General features: G+C 40.3%; 1 protein-coding gene across 1 annotated transcript in view; it reads left to right on the forward strand.

Moving 5' to 3' along the window:
- The window catches only part of fig4a (FIG4 phosphoinositide 5-phosphatase a), a 53,996-nt gene extending 32,980 nt beyond the window's left edge, over nt 1–21,016 (forward strand). Inside the window, exons 18-24 of the mRNA XM_074615578.1 lie at nt 1,370–1,428; nt 2,444–2,591; nt 2,722–2,805; nt 4,768–4,966; nt 12,978–13,063; nt 15,196–15,270; nt 19,719–21,016. Of these exons, the coding sequence (XP_074471679.1) occupies nt 1,370–1,428; nt 2,444–2,591; nt 2,722–2,805; nt 4,768–4,966; nt 12,978–13,063; nt 15,196–15,270; nt 19,719–19,896 (829 nt within the window). The 3' untranslated portion in view covers nt 19,897–21,016. The remainder of the gene's footprint in view (nt 1–1,369; nt 1,429–2,443; nt 2,592–2,721; nt 2,806–4,767; nt 4,967–12,977; nt 13,064–15,195; nt 15,271–19,718) is intronic.
- The last annotated feature ends 269 nt before the right edge of the window (nt 21,017–21,285 follow it).

Consider the following 21,285-nt stretch of genomic DNA (forward strand, 5'->3'; position numbering starts at 1 on the left):
GCTAATGTACATGATTCTTTTGTCATATGCATTTATTTTATTTATTATTTGTTTATTTAACAGGGACAATTGACAGTCATTGACTGTTCCAGAGTTAGCTAGAGAGTTAAATTTCATCAGCAGTAAATCCACAAAAGAGTTACGGCATCAAATAGAGTTATGGCACCATATACACTCACCGGCCACTTTATTAGGTACAAGGTGTACCTAATAAAGTGTCCGGTGCTAGTACCGGGTGGTCTTCTGCTGCTGTAGCCCATCTGCTTCAAGGTTGGACGTGTTGTGCGTTCAGAGATGGTATTCTGCATACCTTGGTTGTAACGAGTGGTTATTTGAGTTACTGTTGCCTTTCTATCATCTCGAACCACTCTGCCCATTCTCCTCTGACCTCTGACATCAACAAGGCATTTCCGTCCACACAACTGCCGCTCACTGGATATTTTCTCTTTGTCGGACCATTCTCTGTAAACCCTAGAGATGGTTGTGCGTGAAAATCCCAGTATATCAGCAGTTTTTGAAATACTCAGACCAGCCCATCTGGCACCAACAACCATGCCACGTTCAAAGTCACTTAAATCCCCTTTCTTCCCCATTCTGATGCTCGGTTTGAACTTCAGCAAGTCGTCTTCACCACGTCTAGATGCCTAAATGCATTGAGTTGCTGCCATGTGATTGGCTGATTAGCTATTTGTGTTAACAAGCAATTGAACAGGTGTGCCTAATAAAGTGGCCGGTGAATATATGTATGTCATACCATATATACACATTTTTACCCTGTTTGTGTAGCCGTTTTCTATGCTGATGATGCTGATGTTTTTGTGCCCTATGAAGTGTATATCATTGGTTTGTCACTTGGTGTGCCCTTACTCATGATTCAGTGCTGCCTTTGTCTATTTCATTATAGGTTTCGACCCGCAGTAGTCCTGTTCTTGTCAGTTGTGTGCATGTGTGTAGGAGCGTACTACTATGCAAACTGTTTGCTCTCCGTTGTCTTCATGCTTACATAAAACTAGACCCAGTTTTCTGCTACAACACACTAGTTGATGTAACCATAATGGGCCAAGGTAGCTCAGCCATTATCCCAAGAAATTATCATGTCTGGAACTGAAAATTCAGCAGCCACACACTGTGCTCCTAAGTAGCACATCACACACTAAATCCTAATCGGTGCTTTCACTCAAATTGATGATATAGAAGAAAAGGCTGATGTATTCAGCAGTTGTACAGTAGGTGGTCCAGCAAAGCCAATTTTCATATCTAGGTTATGTGAGGTCCCAGGAGAGACGGTGCTGACTGCAGAATACACATTGTACACACAATACACACTTTGGAAGGTTTTAACACAATTGTGTATCTCGTCTGTTTGCAGCTACACACTGTGGTGGACAGCAGGAATCTTGTCCTACCTTCCTGTGGCCTACGATGAAGGTACCTCTTCAGTATATGATATCTGCAATATACATAATATGTAACAGATTAATACCTTCTTCCATTTTATGAATATATCAAAATTGTTCATTCTCATTAAGGAAATGTTCCTAAAACAGCTGGGTACTGTAGTTCTTTGCAAATGGGAGCAAATAGTGTATTTGCTGGGGACTGTTTTCATCTGTAGATTTGGTGTACTAGGGAGTATTTATGGTTGAAGAACAGTGTATGGGAGATCATCATAATGAAAAAAACATGTCATCCCGTGCAATGTTGTTGCTCATTGGTGTGTTTTTAAAGGGGACCTATTATGCTTTTGTGTTTTTTCCCTTTTCTTTAGTGTGTTACAGTTTTTGTGCATGTACTGTAGAGGGGCTGCAACGTTACAAAGCCTGAAGTCCACACCAAAGGGAGTTACACTCCCCCACAGATACACTGCTCCTGAACTGCCTAAAACGCCTTACTTGTCCTGCCTTTTCTTCTGTAACGTGGTGATGTCACCAAGTAATACATTTGCATAATACCTGCCTAGTGGCTAGTTTGACCCTCCCTCAAACAAAGTTATTTAGAACGGAGCTGGAGTGGAGTCCAAAGAGTTTGGTTTGGTTGACCAGTCACAACAGAGTGGGCCAGCTGACCAATCAGAGCAGACTGGGCTTTTTGGGGGGGCAGGAGCTCAAACAGAGCGTTTCAGACAGACGGTGAAAAGAGTTGCTGCAGCACAGCCAGTATGAGAAAAATAAAGCGTTTTTTTTAACATTAAGTCATGTAAACATGTTCTTGTAGAAACCCAAAATACAAGTATGCACCTGAAAATGAGCATAATAGGTCCTCTTTAATAGAGGTTGTGCAACAATGGAGCTCTATGGTACAGAGGAATAAGCTATATTATATCAAGCTGTAGCTACACAGGCGATGCCTGTTAGTAGGTTACATCCATTGTTAGTTTTTTAGTTTTCACGGGAAATGTTAATGTCTTGTAATTGTTGTTTTTTGCGCTCCTGTGTGGATGCAGTCGCCTGTGAGGACACCATGAAGAAGGTCAAAGTGAGGAGAGTGAACAGCTTTGAGGAGAGTATCGACATCTACACAGAATTCTTCAAACCTTATGAGCTTACCTCCTTCGATGACACATTCTGCATCGCCATGACCAACTCTGCAAGGTGAATACACACACATAGAAAACCCTCAAAGATGTTGTTGTACTGGGTTATAATCTACATTTACATTTTTATTGGGATGTTATTGCTGGATGTCAGCTAATGTGTTTCCATCTAATTTGTCCTCATAAAGGGAATTTATGCCCAAGACAGTAGGAGTGGATCCAAGCCCATTCACAGTTCGCAAGCCAGAGGAAACCGGAAAATCAGTGCTGGGGTGAGTGCATCTCCGGTTATGTGCATGTCCACATTTGTGATGTTTTGATTGGTGTTTTTTTAATGTAATAAAACCCATGTCACTGTGTCCTCATACACACGGCTTCATTTGACACTGTGTTCTCAGGTTACCAAAAACAAGGCTCTGGCAAGGCTTTTTCCTGTCTTTGTTGAGAACACACAGTGTTGAATTCACCTGTGATGAACTATATTTTATTAACTGTATTTTATTCTATTAAATAATTACTCCTGCACACACATCTCATACTACTCCTTGATTAAAAAACGTCATGTGCTGGTGGCTCATAATTGTCATTATTGCAGCACAGCGTGACCACTACTGCGCTGCACCTGACCACTCCAATGTTCTGTACTGCTTCAGTGTTTTCCTTTAATGCTTATTCTATATTTGGACCATTAGCTTCCACGTCAGCAGGTTTTCCTGGGGTCCAATCCAAGACAATAACAGTAAAAACATGCAACAATTTGAAATTACACAGTATCGCTAAAAGAAGGCAAAACAACAAGCCAAATGTAAAGTTTAGAAAATAACTGAAATGACTCTACAAATTTAGACAATAGTAGCTTACAATTTAAAAACAAAGACAAGATTGTCACAAATAAATGAATGAACAAAAAGAAAATACCATTAATGTTGGTGAAGCACCGAACAAAGTTGTGTCACCTGCATACATAACTACATTGGCACATTTTTGTTCAGATTAGTAGATCTAGCCAGCAACATTTTTGTAGAGGGGGAGGTTACTGATGGAAATGAGAAGAGAAGTAAACATTTTCACAGTAATTGTGATGCATTAATGACATTGCAATACAAAATATTGATGCTCATTGTTTTAAAAAAATAAAAATAGAATAAAATAACTACATTGGCATTTTTAACAACATATGGTAAATCATTTTTTAAAATGGATGAAAGTGCTAAATATTAACGATTAATACATATCTTAAATAGACATCATAAAAAACAGCAGCAGTTATTAATATCTAATAAAATAATTTAAGTAAGATGTCAGAGAATGGAATGAAAAAACAACATCCATGGTTGTAGAAATTCTTGCAGGTTGAGTCACAAGCTGGGTAAGATTCAAACATCCCCCATAGAAATCAACTTCTTACATAATGGGCAATTTTTAGAAAACCAGTCAATATTCAGTTCACCAAGATGGAAAGTATCCTCACTATATCTAGAGTTTCATATATTCTGTCCAAATACTGTCTACTAGAATAGCCTTACAGTGCGGAAGATGAATCTGTAGCCATATTAGTTCAACGTCATTACTCATACTATCTTTTCGTAGAACAAGAAAAACAATCTGTATTGGCCAGTACAGTATATTAGCCACCGTCGGATGAAAAGTGAGACAACATCCGGTTTTCACATGTCACTGAAGTGGGCACTGTCCAGAACTGCCCATTAAAACGAGGCACATTCTGGCTGTACTCGCAGAAGCAAACACGTGGCAGAGGGAGGAGTTTGGACTGAGATCTCAAACACATTAACTAACAACACATTCAGTGACTCACTCGGGTTTTTGTGGAGAACACAGAAGGATGATAGTTGTAGAATCAAAGGCGGCACTTTAGACATCCTCAGTAGAGTGATGATGGGTCTGGGCTCTATATATATTTTTTGTTATTATACTGTATGTTATTGTATTATATTTTATATTTATTTTCTTCCTTTTATGGAGCCTCCCAGCTAAAGCATTTCACACGATTGTACTTGTATAACTGGAGTGACAATAACCATCTTGAATCTTGAATCCATTAGTCAGTTTGCTGTGGAAGTACACAACGCCATTGCTGCTGTGATGGCCAATTTAGTCTCTTAAAACGCTCAGGTCCTACTGCTTGACAAGGCCCCATAACATAATACAAATATTCTTCAAAATTATGTATGACGGCTAATTGCCAACTCATTGTCCTTTGTGGATATTTGCAGCAACAAGAGCAACAAGGAGGAGACTTTGCTCCAGAGGAAGACAGCAGCCAGCGCCCCTCCTCCCCCGAGCGAGGAGGCCATCAGCAGCACATCAGAGGACGACTCCGAGGACGACCGCGATGACGACGGATCCGTGTCCCAGCGCTCCACCCCGATCAAACTGCTCACAGAGTCGGGCGAGAGCACTCGCACGCAGGAGGTATGAAAACAACGAAGCATCTAAAGAGCAGTTTCTGGAGATACATGTTCACATTAAGGAAGCACATTTACACTATAACAGTGATATACAGTAAGATTTAAAACACTTGAAGGTGAAAACAAAGAAAAGCTAAAACTAAATTCAATTTAAATTGTTTATTATGGAGGAAACTAATCAGCCAATCAAATGAGATCATCTAATGATTCAAGGATATGAAATCTCCTCTAAGGACCTCAGGGAAATGTCATTGCAGTTTATGCCACCAGCTGTATTTTGGGCCTCAAAAGCATTCCAACTCGAGTATGTCATACTAATTTTATTTTCTCCTCTTCACTTCCCCCGCTGTCCCCAAAAGAAATTAGTTTTGTGTTTCTGTTTGCGTCATACGGAAGAGTAGACATCAGCTTAATCCGCCTCAGTGACAGGGCCTAAACAGCGTGGGCTAATGTTGATTTTAGGAAGAATAAATGAGAGGTGTGGTATTTATGTGATTATTCTCCTTTTATAAGAAAGAAAAATATTAAAAAAAATAAGAAAGCTGAAATCTACAGTCTTTTTTTTATTTGGTTTGAATCATGTATTAGTTTGTAGCATTGCCCTCCATTAGATCTTCTTGTCTTGACTTATGTTTTACCGAAACACACTCATTATTCCGTCCAACTTGATCAACATTTTGCGGAGATTTGATAGAAACAACACTCCTTTCTGGTTCTTGTGTTCCTTTCATGGAAAATGTAGCAGAATGGTCCGTTCTTTTATGGCTTCCTCCTCTAAGGCCCAGGTATCATTAAGAAGTGTATGTAGGACGTGTGCCGTGGGATTTCGTCTGCTTTTAGGACATAAGGTGATATTTGGTCACCTGCAGGTGTCTTGCCTGCTTTTATTTTTTGATGTCTCATTTAATCTCCTCTTAGGTTATCTTGCTGAGGTTAATGTGAAGGTCTAAGTCTGCTTTAATAATATCCGTGCTTGTTTCTGGACGGATCTGAAAAAAGATCAGTTGTTGAGAAAATGTCTTGTTTTTCTTATTGCATCCTGGCCACAATGTTCTTTTATTAATAGTCTGTAGAAGATCTGCTTTCTTGGCGTCATCTGTGATTTTGTTCAGTTCCAGTTTTGATTTATTTCTTTTCTATTACATTCATTCAGATTTTCTGGTGTCAAACCCTAAAGCATTAGCTGTGACAAAACTTTGTGCTTTCAAAAACGTACAGACTTTAACTGGTACAATAAAAAAGTGGCCACATCTACTTTTATCCTAACCTGACCCGCCAGATGGTTTGTTACACAGAACCATCTGAGAAGCCGTCGTTGGAAACTGTTTTGAAAAGGGGCAGGCACTTTCAAAAAATACTTGGCCGGTGATTGGATGAACCATCTGTCAATCAAACTCTTACCGAAGGCAGTCAGGAGAAGAGTGAAAACATCTTCTCCATCGATAAAAAGCCTTCAGTGTTGTTCTTTGCTCTTCTTTCAATGAAGAAATACTCTCCAGTTCTGATATAACTGATGCTATTGCAGCTACGCCGCGGCTTGCCAGACACAAATGCATTACTTGAAGTCTGACAAGATGGATTTTTGTTTGATATGTGATCCCGCGATTCTTGCGTGATCTTGTGACATCACGAGAATCCAGCTGCTGTGCAAGATAACTTTCCTCCAGCCCGCATTTTTAGATTAGTAGCCTACTACTAGCTGTTGCCAACAACACTAAAGCTGTATTCATTTATTTTTTCTTTTCTTTTGGCCTTTTGGAGGCAGCAGAACAAGCTGATAAAAACAACATCTAACGTACTATCACCTTATGAAGTTTAAATGATAAACATGTTAGCAAACAGTAACCTATTAGCAGTTGCCATGTTAGCAAAGTCCCCAGACTTGGAGCAACATCAGGTGTTTCTGTCTATCTAATGAATAAAAGTCCAATATTCACTCTCCTTTAAGCCCTATTTTGGTCTCCACCAACTCCTGAGGGAAAAATCTGTCTCTTTAACAGCTACGTTCACCAACTAGCTGCAGACAGCTCCTACTGTGGCTATAAACAAGGTTGATGAGAGCTGTGAGAGTGAATCAAAACAATAAAGGTGAAAGGCAGAAAACCAAAACAATGAGCTAAAAGACGCTAAACAGTCTGTAGAGCTGAGGGGAACTGCAGAGCTTGGTATTAATTCTCTATGTCCGTCACCACAAGCGACACCTTTCACATTACACATAGTTGTTTGGGCAATTGTTAATACGAAAATATATATTAATGCAGCTTTAAAGTTGTCTGCCTCAGTCTAGTTGAATATCACAGGATCCTTTTTACAGATTTTATCACTTACATTACATTTATCAATTACATTACATTTTGTTCCTACAAATTAGGAAAATAATTCTAGATTAATTATATTCCTCTGGACGTCATCGTGTACGGAGATAAGGTAAATGTCAGATCGTATTGCTGCTTTCTTAACTGATTCTCTCAATATAGTTCACCACATGCTATAGACAAATTCCCAGAATGCGTCATCATCATTATATCAGTATCTATTTCACGCCCCAGGTGGACTGGTCGCACGTTCACACCTCCCGTTGACCCAGATTCTGTACCACAGCAGGGAGAACGAGCACATTAATCAGCACAGGTAGTAGTTCAGTGTGTCAACAGGATCAATAAAGTACACGAGATAATGACATCCTCTTGGAAATTCTCAGTTTATAAGAAATGTCATGACTCATAAAGTGTCGTCAAATGATGCGAAAACTGATGTTTGCCATAATGCTACTATGGTTACTGGCATTTATTACGGACATTAGCAGGAGTGAGGTCACCCACTCCGCCCCATACATTTCCCCTCCGTCCTAATTTACATACATAGTGACTGATTCAATCTCCTCCAGTGATGCATTTGACAAACAATGACTGTGTTTGTGGCCACAGTCCCAAGTGCTCTGTTGGCTGGTGACTCTACAACCAAGCAGCCCTGTGAAAGGAGATATATTTCTTCCACTGTCAAATATGTTATGTCCAAATGCCTGGGGATTGTGGGTAATCCAATTCTTTGTGGATCAGATTGTGCCTGCCATTTGAAGGCAGCTCCAGCTCTTCAAATACAATCCTCTCCAGCACTTGCCATCGCTACAGAAGATGAAGAGACTTCATCTTCTGTAGTGATGGCAGTGATAAAGATGTCAGACATTGCTCCACTGTCATACCTCTGTATCAACTAGTCAGCCACGCGAGCAGCATGGCTCTATGGATGGCAATGTTTATCTGTTGTTCTGCGATTTTGGGCCGGACTGAAATGTTCATGGTGCCCAGAGGATGGATCATTTTGGTGATCCCCTGACATCTCTTCTACTGCCACCATTAGGGATGCCATAATGAGGAAATTTTCCGGTTAATAAACTTGTGACAACACCTGTGTTACCGATTACACCAGACAAGAAAAGATGACGCTTAATATAGACAGCTAGCCTGCCTACAGGTTAAAAAATCAGCCTAGAAGCATCTCCTACAGTTGCTCATTGACACATTATATCTTGTTTGTTTAAGCCGTGCACAAACAGAAATTTAAAACCAACAAGTTGTGGTTTTTACGGGGAATTATGTGCTTTAACTATTTCTTGTCTGTGCACCGTGATGACAGGACACCAGGGAAGTTTGTCCCTGCTTCCAGTCTTCATGCTAAGCTGTTCGTCTCCTTTTATAGCTTTATATTTAACGGACAGATATGAGAGTGGTGTCGATTCTTCTCATCTAACTCTTTGCAATAAAGCAAATCATTTAAAACAACTTTATTAAATGGGAAAAAAAAAAACGTTTTGTAGAAAAGATGTTTCTATTTTTCAAAGTAATGTATCAAAAAAGTATTGTTTGGGTATCTGTGCTGCAAATAAATTACATATGGAACGGCAGGTTAAGATTTGCAAACTTTTTCTCAATTCCCATCTTTATGTCAGCTGCCATTCACCACATAAATGGATTTTGAAGATGCAAGAAAGGAACTGTCCACAGAGAATCTGAAGGAAAGAAAATTCAATCGGACCTATTTTATATAATCAGAGTTTGAGGCAAAGGCTTTCCCTCCTGCTGCATCCGTCTCTCCCCCCTCCTGATTTACGATATATTGTCTTTAGGTTTTCTCTGCTCTGCCTTCTCGGGGTGTTGAGCAGAGAGCTGCTCATGAATATTTCGGTGTGGACGGCAGGCTCACGTGTTGGGCGCACACACACTCCCCTGCTCTCTCGTGTCGCTGCCTCCGAGCCACAAAACAAAACTGTTGAAATATTTAAACATCAGATCATTACCACGTTTGCCATGCAATTACACATGCTCATTTCATATTCCCCTCAGTATGGGCGTATGTGTGCATGCATGAACATGAATAGATGCGCAATATGTGTGTGTGGTTGTGTGTGTATGTATAAGCAAGTATGTGTTTACCCACTTGTCTGTGCTCTCACACACACCATATGAATGTGTGTATGCTGCAGTAGGTGTGTGTTTGTGCGAGCCTCTGTGTGTTTTTTTGATTTACGCCTGTGTGTGTTCACAGCTGCTGTTTCTTGGACATGGTCCTGGAACACCCTCATTCGTTCTCCCCTCAGCCTGGATCAATACTAATACAGTGAAAATTGAATGCATTATGTTGAGCATATTGCAGTCAAACAGTCGAAGAGAACAATGGCATAGCCGACTGCTTCACGGCTTCTCCGCCGCATGCTGTTACATGACAAGCTTCTCTCGGCCCTTATGGAAAATAATTTGATCGCAATGTAATTTTTCCGAGGGGTATTCTCAGGACATTTTAAACAACCTACAGAGTAAAACGTTTCTCTCTGTTAAATCTTACAAGTCTGCGATACGGGTCCATATTTCCATATATTGCATTTACATCATTTTTGCATCAATGTAAATAAGTACCTTGATTTTTCAAGGATTTATTTCAACCACTTATTGAATTTAAAACACACTGCACAACTCTTCCCCTATACACAGTGCTTTATTCACCGAGTGTTTTTGGCCTCTTGATATCTGACTGAGGCCGTTTCTAGTTTCCTTATATTATTATATATATATATATTGATCTCACCCGGACAACGCCGTGGTAACGACCTGTCAATCACAAGGTAGCCACGCTCTAAAGCATCCCCTGCTTTATGGTCTATTTGACTCTAAATGGGACCATAATGTACTAAATGAACATCATGCTGTAGAAGAAGACTTGAAACTAGCTATTGAGACCATAACTTCATGTTTACAATGTCTACTGAGGTAATAAATCAAGTGAGAAGTAGGCTCATTTTCTCATAGACTTCTATACAATCAGACTTCCTTTTGCAACCAGAGGAGTCGCCCCCTGCTGGCTGTTAGAAAGAATGCAAGTTTAAAGCACTTCAGCATTGGCTTCACTTTTCAGAACCGGAGGTAGCCCACTGAGAACAACATTATCATCATCATCCTTGTTAAGAAAATTGTTAATTCACTGGATTAGCCAAAAGCAGACATTCCCATATGGGTATTGGGTCTATAAAAGGCTTATCAAATTAATTTCTACAAATTTTCAGATATTGAGAAGATACATTTCACAATATAAAATTACATAAACCATAATGCAGTAATAATGGGTTACACTGCCGTAGTCATATCATGCTCAGTTGTTATGAAATGGTCCGATGTCTGCCAAGAAAACACTCAATCACAATATAACACCATCCCCGCAATCTCACACCACGCCACAAGGCAAGATGGATTCATGCTGTTTACATGAAATTCCCGCCTCACCGCCACCATGTGAACATAGGAACTGAGATTAATCAGACCATACAACGTTTTCTCGCCTCTTCGATCGACGTTTTTGGTGAGCACGTGTCCGCTGTAGCCTCATCGTCTCGTTCTTACTTTGTATGGATGTAATCCGCCTCACTCTGCTGTTGTTGTGTTTCCAGAGAAGTCTTTCTGTTGTTCTTACTGTTGAACTGAGCTGTGATTTGATCATCAGTCTTGTGCTTAATGGCTTAATATATCACAGTAGCACTTGATATCATTGCTGATTTGATTGGGAATCTTGATAAACCTTTATAAAACGAAATGCTGAAATCATTTTTTATACATTGGACTTAACGTGGCTTCATTACTTGTTTTCTAACACACTGAACAACTTCGGGGGCATATCATGCTCGTTTCCAGGTTCATGCTTGTATTTCTACTAGAACATGTTTACATGCTTTAATGTTCAAAAAACACATTATTTTTCACATACTGTGTGTCTGAATATACCTGTATTCCCCCTGTGTCTGAAACGCTCCGTTTCAGCGCCTGTCACTTTAAGAACCCTTCCCGAAAAAGCCCGGTCTGCTTGCTCGGCTTGGGGGGAAAATATTATGCACCTTTGCAAATGTAGTTCTCAAACTGTGAGTGATATATTCTTATGAGCCTGAATAGGAAGAGCTACAAATAGCTAGTTTGAAGTCCTCTTCAATACAGCATGATGTTCATTTGGTAAATTATGGTCCCATTTAGAGTCAAATAGACCATAAAGCAGAGTATGCTTTAGGGCGTGGCTACCTTGTGATTGACAGGTCGCTACCACGGCATTGTCCGGTCTGGGAGTTGTCCGTGTTTTCGTCTTACAACTTTATGCGTTTCACAGCTTGTTTTCTGTTCATGAAAGTTAATTGTAACATTTAGGTTGCCTAAAAATGTCTTATTCAGCATTCGGTTGTGCTTAGCTCCACCCTCTCGTGTCACTTCTGGTTGCAAAATACCAAGATGGCCATAAACCAACCATGCCGACCTCGAGGCTTCAAACGGCAGTCCACAAACCAATGGGGGACGTCACAGTGACTACGTCCACTTCTTATATACAGTCTACCAACCCACAGTTTGTGGGTTGGTAGACACTCAAGTTACCCAAATGTATGTGTACAAGCACTGAAAAAGTGAGTTTTACATGATACTGTATGTCCCCTTTAACATAAATCATAGCATGTCCTGATGAAGAAATACCCTGGGGAATATTTATTGTCTTTCTCTATACTGTTTTCATCGCGTTGCGTAATGATGAATTATCCTTGGCAATAGTTTTTATTTAATGTTCTCATAGTTTTAGGTGATTAAGCCACATTAATCGCATTGCTTAATTGCCTTTTTTAATTGAAGGACTTTTAATGGTGTGCTTCTTACCAGAACATACCCTCATGATCGATGGCTCTTGGTTATGATTTAATGTTCTTCCAACTTGATTTTGCTACCATTTATTTTTGTAATTATATTGTCAAACTACCTAATTTTCTAATGACAGGAAAAAGTTCTGATTGCGCAATCTTTATACATAAAGCCTTTTAGAATCTGCTTGAACCGGTCTGACCTTTTTAAACTGATCTCTTGTTTAATATGGTTATTATGTCTACGAACTTTGGACACTGTGTGCAAGACCCCCAGGAGGGCACTTTCCCAGAACATGAAACCACCTCATCAGACACCAAAAATCAAATTACATTCATAGTTGCTTAAATTACACTCCTTGGGCCATCTTAAGTAGTGAATCAGTTGTAGAGAAGCGGCTGAACCTGATGACCTTGTCTGTGCGATTTTTTTTATTTTGAGTTGCTGTTTGGAGGAACAGGCTGTTAGCAAGCAGCTTTACCTGCTGACACGTATCTCTTTGTATTATTAGTGTATTTATCAATCCTGTCAAAGTCGCAGTAACACTTTTGTTAAGGGGGCACTACAGGTGAATTGGGTACAAATGTTAACTAATAGATATCACCATGAATCTTCCACAGTTGATTACATACATTAAGACAATTATTTTTTTGTATTACAAGTTCACGTTTAAATATGCTAATGAGGCGTTATCTAGTCAGATATGTGCTAATGTGCATACATTTCCGAACAGAAATCTGAACATTTTTCCTGTGGTGTCTCCCCTTAAAAACCTTTTTGTGTTTTCTGTCTTAGACATGTGCACATGTATGTATGTATGTACTGCAGCTTCTCACCTTTCCCCTCTCACCTCTTCAGGAGATCCAGCAGCAGTTGATTAAGGAGCCCTACGGACTCAACCTGGCTGAGTTTCCTGCTGGGAAAGACCTGCTCATATATGAAAGGTAATGGACACAAAGATGGCACACACATGCATACATGCACTGTTTGATATTATAAATATTGCAAACATTCTAAAGTGGTTGAGCTCAACCGTGACCGCCCACTTTTTGGACGGCTCCGGAAATTCATTTCCTATTCATTTACTCCACTGACGTTTCAGAAAGTCCTTATATAAAGAGTTTTAAGCCTGGAACCAAGCCAACCAGCTACGAGATGAATCATGATTGTAAAACATTTGATTTGAAGCAAATAAAACATTGGCTAAAAGGCAAAGGTACAAGACTGTGTGCATAATTATTAAGAGAGAAAGAACAACAACAATCCCAGAAACCATTGCGAATGGCAACTTGCCACCTCTGGAAGCTAAAGTAAAGTTACGTTTAACTTACTATTATAAATAATGTAGTAGTAATTGAGTTTTAGGCAAGCGAGGCACGTTGTGCTTTTACTACAGAACTCCGTTCTAAGGGATGAGAAAGTCATACACTCTGTGGCCACTTAATTAGGGAAACTTGTCAAATCGAATGCAACAGCTCAGCCATGAATTCTACCCTTACAAAGATAATAATGTTCAGTTTTGATTGACACCGCCGGAGAGGTATTAATTCAACCGTATGTTGATTATTGAGGTTGTAGTTTACAGTGGTGTTGAACTGGACTGCATTCTATAGAGAGATGTTTCTAATGTTTTGCTGATCGGTTGCTGAAAGCCAGAGAACGTCGTGTGTCTCATACTTTCAAAACTTAAACTGGCTTCTGTTTGTTAGTTTGTTTGGCCTTGAGCTCTCAGTACACTGTGTGTCCAGCATGTTTTTTGGTGCCACATGGAAGCAAACGGCAGCCTTGTTTTCAGACTGCCTCTGTCCATTTAACTTTTTATTGGTATGGACAAATGCACCCAGTTCCCAAGACAGAGAGGGGAAGAGCAAGCAGTCAGTGTCAGCGGCACCCTCGGGGTGATATCGTCAACTCTGCCCTGCTTGTGTGCATCACACTTCTGACCTCTTTGCTTTTTGCCCACCAAGACTTCCTTCACCCCAAAATTTCATTTTCTGTCTGTCCCTTCTATTTCATTTTGTCCTTTCTCCCCGTTTGCTCCCGACCGTGTTGATGAGCTACGGTGAATAGCCGTCGTCAGGCTTCTGAATATGAACACAACTGTCTGTTCTTTGGATGCGAACTGCACGTTTGATACAGTTTGATGCATTTGATGGAGCTTTAATAGCTCTTTTTTTTCCTCGCTCTCTCAAACCAATGAGGATGACTGTCCCAGTGTGTTATATCAGTAGTCAGTGTATGGTCTTGTCTTTGAAGCAATATTCCCCGTTTGTAGAAGTATTCTTTATATTTTAGCAAATACATTGTACATATACAATCATGAACTCCATAAAGCATCGCATATCACAAAAACATCATTCTGTCTAGACCATTAATTTGAAATTGCACTTCGAGAACCAAATGATGGAAGCGGGGGAATTAACTTCTTAAAAAAAAAATCCAAATTGTGGTGAAAAATGTTGTTCATATCCTCCTCCTGTAGCGGCACATAATGAGAATGAAACTGCATTCATTATTGAGGGTGGGAGTTGGATTGGCTCCAAAGATGTTAGCTGCAGCCAAAGCTCTGCTAATCAGCGCATTAATATTAAATAATCATAAGCAAGAGCCAGAGGGGACTCTTAACTGTTGCTTGTTATTGTGTCTGCGAGAGAGAAATATCTGAAGGGAAAAATTTAGATTTGATGACATCTGAGATCTCAACAGACATATTAAGCTCATCTCTGAGTATTTGTATTGAAAAATAGACTATTATTATAAGATTATAAGACCTTGTTTTGGCAGATGACGGTGTAGAAATGGGGAGGAGAGATAGAGAGGGGTGTTACATGCAACAAATGTCCCAAGGTTGGAATCAAACTTGAGACGTTACGGATATATAGTACGGATATACAGTATAGCGTGCGCTGTAACCACTCTGCTTTTTTTAATGGCTCTCCTCTTCACACCATGAAGACGGAAGGAGCATCATGCAGAGACAAACATATGTTCAGTATGTGCACATACTGTAGTCTTTTGGTGTATTTTGCAAGAATATGTGTCTTTATCATTTTTGCATTTTCTTTCTTTTCTGCAGGTTTGCACATCTGGGCGAGAGCCAGCACAGGGTGGAAAGAACTGAACACATAAACCTGGCAAACATCAACTGCTTGTGAGTAAAACATGTGACAAATTAACCCAAACACACACACACAGACAAAAACACAGTGTGTACCCAAACTCAATAATCCTCACGCACGTGTGATGCGAAGCATTACGTTTTGCAAAAATGGGTTTGTTGCTATAATCCGACCGTTATACAAGCGTTTCCCCGTAGTTAAGTCAATTTTATTTATATAGGTCACAAATTTGCCTCAGGGGGGGCTTGTTATAGTCCGGCTCAAAGACCACAGCAAATAAGGGAAGCACACATGAGGGATTAACTAGGCTGGCCACCACTAAAAGATTTTTGCAAATCTTAACAGTTGTTGAAAATGTTGGTTACGCCACACATAACGACGTGTTATGATAGATTTAACGGTTTTGTTCCTATAGTGTGTGGAGAGCATTTGGCCAAAACAGCACAACACACACCAGCAGATTCCGTTTTTGTTGCCACAAATCAACAAGTTGGTGCTCCATTTCTGAGGTCCGTCTTACCACTACTTTATGCGTCGCGGTTGCATTAGCCACGGCTGCCATGACTGCAGTGGTTGTTCTTTATTCATCAGTCAGCTTGGTTCCCAGTTGGCTATTGTTCTTTCCCACTAGCTGCATCATAGGCTGTCATTGGGGTTCCCCACACACATGATCGTGAATATTAATATTTGCGATTTGAAATCGGTGCGGCCAGGATGGACTTCCGAGCAGATCGGGTTGTAAAAAACACTCTTAACATAGGTCACACCACGAGAATATCGCACTGTATCTGTGGCACGATAATCTTTAGAATCATAAAAAAAATCAGGGCTTTGCTGACCGTTGTCGGGAGAGGCGCCCAAAATCGGCGTGATTCTTGTGTAGTGTGTGTCTGGCAAAAGCAACCATGAGACAGTGGCCAGCTGCCTCCAGTTCCTCAAGGACCTCCAGCTACAACCAGCCAGGAAACAGCAACACTGGAAAACAAAAAGGCCTGGAATATGACACCCTCTGTCCTTTTTGTTCCTTGCTTCAGATAAGGAAAAAAACCCTTATCCGACATTAACCCCTTTAAACGTGGAAAAAAAAATCGTCAAAGCAACTGAGGAGGGATCCCTCATGCAATAGATATCGTGTGTACAGAATAGACCAACATAATAAGATTACAATACATGCAATCCATGTGACAAAATGATACACAGAATGTGAACATATACAGGAGGATGTCAAGCTGCTTCCAGACGTCACACAGCCTCCTCTCCACCGTGTAACTTGGAAAGAGGACGGGCTACACAAACACACACTGAAGCACATCATTCACACAGATAGGAGAGTGAAACGAAGAGGAGAGGCTGAATCTCCTAGAGGACAGAGATCCAGCTCCAGCATGTGGAATGAGGCACCGACAGAGAGAGAGGTCCCAGAACGTCGGGACAACACAGTTGCTTGCACTACGTGGTCTCCAGGGAGGCTCCTAGCTGTGCGCTGTTTAATCTTAACCTCTTATAACCAAACACTCTTGATTTGCTTCTTGTCCTCCCTGGTATTTCCCCGTCAGTCCACCCCTTTGCCTTCCTGCTCGCTGCGGCCGTGACCCAGCGGGCGTTTTTTTTTTTTTCTTCCCTCAGCCAGACTGAAAATTCACCCACACGTGGCATGGCAATGTGCAGCCGTACAGACGCATTAGCAATTTCCCTCTTTGTCTTGCTCTCTTTCTTTCCGGCTCCACCTCTCACTCACACATTCGCAAACAAGCATCTCGATGGCAAAATGCCTCATCAGTGTTCCCTCTTAATATTTACGCTCTTGCTCTTTCCCCTTTTTCATTTTCCCTCTCACGCCAACTGTACATGTCTGCTTTGCGAATGTTGCAACACCACCGGGGCTCCAGGCTGCTTATGCTTATAAACTATATGCACATACAGTACATAAAACAGGCACACTTTTTTACAGAGTTATGGCATCAAAGTAAAAGAGATTTTTCAAATCGAATATCAGACATTTTCCTGCTGAGCGTTAAATGAAAAGATCAATAAACCACTCTGATGTCTGTACGCTAGATAATATAACGCTCCAGCAGCCAAGAATACAAACAACAAACTGCATTTTTTTGTTCTGTTTTTACACTTTAGTTTTTGTAGGTGTTAATCAAACAAGATAGCTTGTTAATTAGTGAGCTTTACAGGTTCTGGTAGGTGCATTTTGTTGCCTTTGGACAGAGCCAGGCCAGCTGTTTACCCCTGTTTCCAGTCTTTATGCTAAGCTAACTGGTTCCTGGCTGGGTTCTATCAGGATAAAAGCATTTTCATAACAGACAAAAAGTTCTTAGTCCCGAGTCCAAAAATAAAAAAAGAAGGAAGTAAAGTATTTGTAGAGTATTGATATTTTTATGGAGCGCCGCTCTGCACAAGAATAGTCACTCAGTGGTCCTAGAAATGTAACCCACTCTTAACTCAGGATGAGTGAGGCTTTTGAAGGAGAAAGAGCCGAGAGGCAGCAGAGGCTGGAGAGGAACCAGAAGGGGTTGTTTCATTGTTTTTGTTCTAAAAATACATCCAGGGTGTCAGATGGGCGTTTATATGTATGCATCATAGCTGAATGGAACATAAACAGAAATGCTGCCTGTACAGAACAGAAAAATGGTAAAAGAGAGGACAAAAATATGTCCATGTGGGAATGTTTTTCTTCATCTCGTGCTGCACTTTGCTGCCTGAAAGCACGTGACAGCTTTGTAAGAGGACCACGAGTTTGGAGTAAGGTTTGTCACGGCCTGTGAGGACTCTCAGGACCTGTGCTGCTGTCTTGTCGTAGTAAAGACAACGATGCAGCTCACGTCCGACAGGTACATTGATCGCTCGCTGGATGTCTTCTCGTGATGATGATCAGATGGAAATTGGTGACTTGAGAGAAGGTCGAAGGAGAGGATGTTGATCTTTAGAGTGCTGTCTAGAACCGTATTTAGAGCGAACACGTGTTGGACATGTGACTCTCTTTTTCGTACATCCATATTTTCTCAAAGGAAATGTCATTTATAATTCAGCACGGGTGAAAGTTATTAGTTATCACACAAAGGTGGCAGACATACAGATATTGGCTTTTGTGTGCAAGGGCAGCCTCGGTCAGCAGGGATCTTTTCATCCTCGTTCAGTTTGCGTCTCTCCTCGTCCTGGCTATAGCTTCACCTTTCATCACTCTGGCCACTCGTTAGTCCACGCATCCATTTCTGTCGTCCTTGTGTCTGGTACACAAGGTCCACAAGGTAGGTGTGTCTGTTGTTGTGCAACAGTGCTTTTCTAAGACGCTGTTACAGCCCCCCAAACGTGTCTCCACTGTTAGGAGCCCTTGAGTCTTAAGCCTCCCTCTGTGTAGTTCCTCTATCGATCCATCAGGCATAGGCAGAGCTGACTCAATCGATGGAGATAAAAGCAGACTGACTAAAAAAATATATATATATACTTTCTTTAGATGATGTGATAAAGGTGTTATCAAACGTTTTCATAAGATGCATTGTAATTATGATCACCTTTACACCTTCTTAGTTGGCATATTGAATAATTTGGAGATTTACGTTACCTCATATGATTTTATCAAAACATGAACATCTGTAATTTAGTATTTGTCACACTATTAACCCGTCTCATCGTCATTTCACATCCGTTTCTACGGAGTGTGACACTGTAGGAAGAAAACATCTTTGTAGCTGGGGGATTCACCCCCTCCCCCGGTTTACTCGACATTTCACAACACTTGACATGTCGACAGGCTGTAATGATCGCCTGTAGGAGCTGCTGAGATGTCAGCTGTGTGTGAAGAGTCACCTGAAGTCAACAGAAAGAACACAAATCAAGTCTGTTTCAGTCCGAAACTTTGCTCCATTTCTACCTACTGCAGCTTTAAATGCAGAATATTCATTATTTAAACCAAGCAAATGTATATTATTTGGCAAAATCATATTAAACAAGAAGCCCTCCATGTTACTTTCTAGCCTTCAGGTAGCTTTCAGTCTCAAAAAAGGTTGCTGACCCCTCGCATTAAACCCTCAGTTGAGGACTCCACGATGACACTCACTGAGTTCATAATTTATCTCAAGGCTTCCTCGATCTACCAGAGTCCTCTGTTGTGGCTTTGATACAGCCAGTAATCAAGGCGGTGCATTTGTAATGCAGCCACGGGGACTGGGGCCTCAGCTGCTGTTGAACCGGCTGACTGAGTGGATAACCTGACGAGCACGCGGTTGATAATCCACCCTGAAGATGACGAGACATGCTTTAGAGCCTAGTTTCTGCGAAAATATGAGTAATTCTGCTGGAAAAGCGTCCATCTCTACAATCCTCATGTTGTTTCCATTAACAGTCCTCTTAATGACGCTCTCTCTCCGGCAGGTTTTCACATGTTGTTGTTGTTGGTGGTTGGATTTAAACATTTTTCTAGACTCATCTATTGACATTATTTGAACATGCCTCTGCCCCCTGTCTTTCTCAGAGAGCCGGTGTCCTGCTTCCCGGAGGACAGCATCTACGGCGTTTCCCCGCCGCAGGTCGACAGAGACAGCCGCGACGAGTTTGAGAGCCATGTGATGACGGGTCAGGGCCAGGTGAGGCCGCTGTGCAGGGACGACATGTTGATGTACAGGGAGTACGTCAAGAACAGATACATGTGAGACACAGAATCTCTGTCACCGATATGCAAATCCAGATCCGATCCGGCACATCATTTCCATCTCGACATGACTTTGTTTGTAGCTACGGAACGGGAGCAAGAGATGTTTTCTTGCATTAGCAAAACATTTTGCTTCAACCTCTTGGATTTAGTTCTGCTCCGAGTAGAATGAAGATAAAGACGCCCATGTGTTCTGTATTTGGACTAAACTCCGCAGGTTGATTTCTTTTTCTTTTTAATCAAAGTCGTGTGTGTTTTAATAGCTTCTAATGTTATCCAGTTATGTCACTTGGTTTTGTTCATACCTATATGGTGTTTTTTTTTATTTCCCATCAATTGAATTTTAATTGCAACTCTTTAAAAAAAAAGTTTATTTAACTAAATGTTCTTTTCGAACTGTGAGGGTTGGACATACCAAAAATGAATTGATAAAAATGGAGATGATGAAAATGCGTGTGAATTAAAAAATGAAGTGACGAATTATTATAAGTGATTTGATTAATTTAAAGCCAATTTGACTAAAACAGTCGTGATATGAGGAAAACAGAGCCATGTTTCATCATTTTCACCACGACACAAAATTTCCATTTATTATTTAAGGAAAGTGGCCTCAAGGGTGCAAGTAACAAAAAAAATATATATATAATTGAAGAAAAGGGAAGTGATGAAAATGCGTATGAATTAATAATGGAAATGATGAAAATGAATGTGGATTGAAATATAGAATGATAAATTGTCAATTAATTTATAATAAATGGAAAATTGATGTCGTTGGTGAAAATGATGTGAAAACATGGCTCTGCTTTTCTCACTACACCCGACACCCCACGACTGTTTTAGTCAAATTGGCTTTAAATTAATCAAATCACTTATAATAATTCGTCACTTCATTTTTTCAATTCACAGCATTTTCATCACCTCGAACATGGTAAATTGTTTGGACTATTAATAAGTATTTTGAATCTTAAATGTTGGAACCATTAGTATGATGGCAGGCCCAAAGATTATGATGATTGATTGTTTAAAATTTGAGTTTTTATTTTTATTTTTTTATTTGATCTGTTAAACCATCGCGCCGGGACGGAGATACACATTTTTCTTTACATTTTTATTAAATTTAAAACTATTTGTAACAACAGTCTTACATAATGTAAGTCGTACATGTACTGTAAATGTAAATCCAGGTAATTTTCCTTTTTTTTTTTACTATATTTTGATATTATGGGTTTTTATCAAACCTCATTCTTAGTTTACAAAACTGCACACTGATTTTTGTTTTGTCCAAAAATGCATTTCTTATGTCAGCTGATTATTATGTACTTGTTCTACATTAAACATTTATTTATTAACACAATGTGACAGATTTAATTGCTGTTGCCATTAATAAGCC

This window comes from Sebastes fasciatus, chromosome 18 (genome assembly GCF_043250625.1).
Source record: "Sebastes fasciatus isolate fSebFas1 chromosome 18, fSebFas1.pri, whole genome shotgun sequence".
Taxonomy (NCBI): domain Eukaryota; kingdom Metazoa; phylum Chordata; class Actinopteri; order Perciformes; family Sebastidae; genus Sebastes; species Sebastes fasciatus.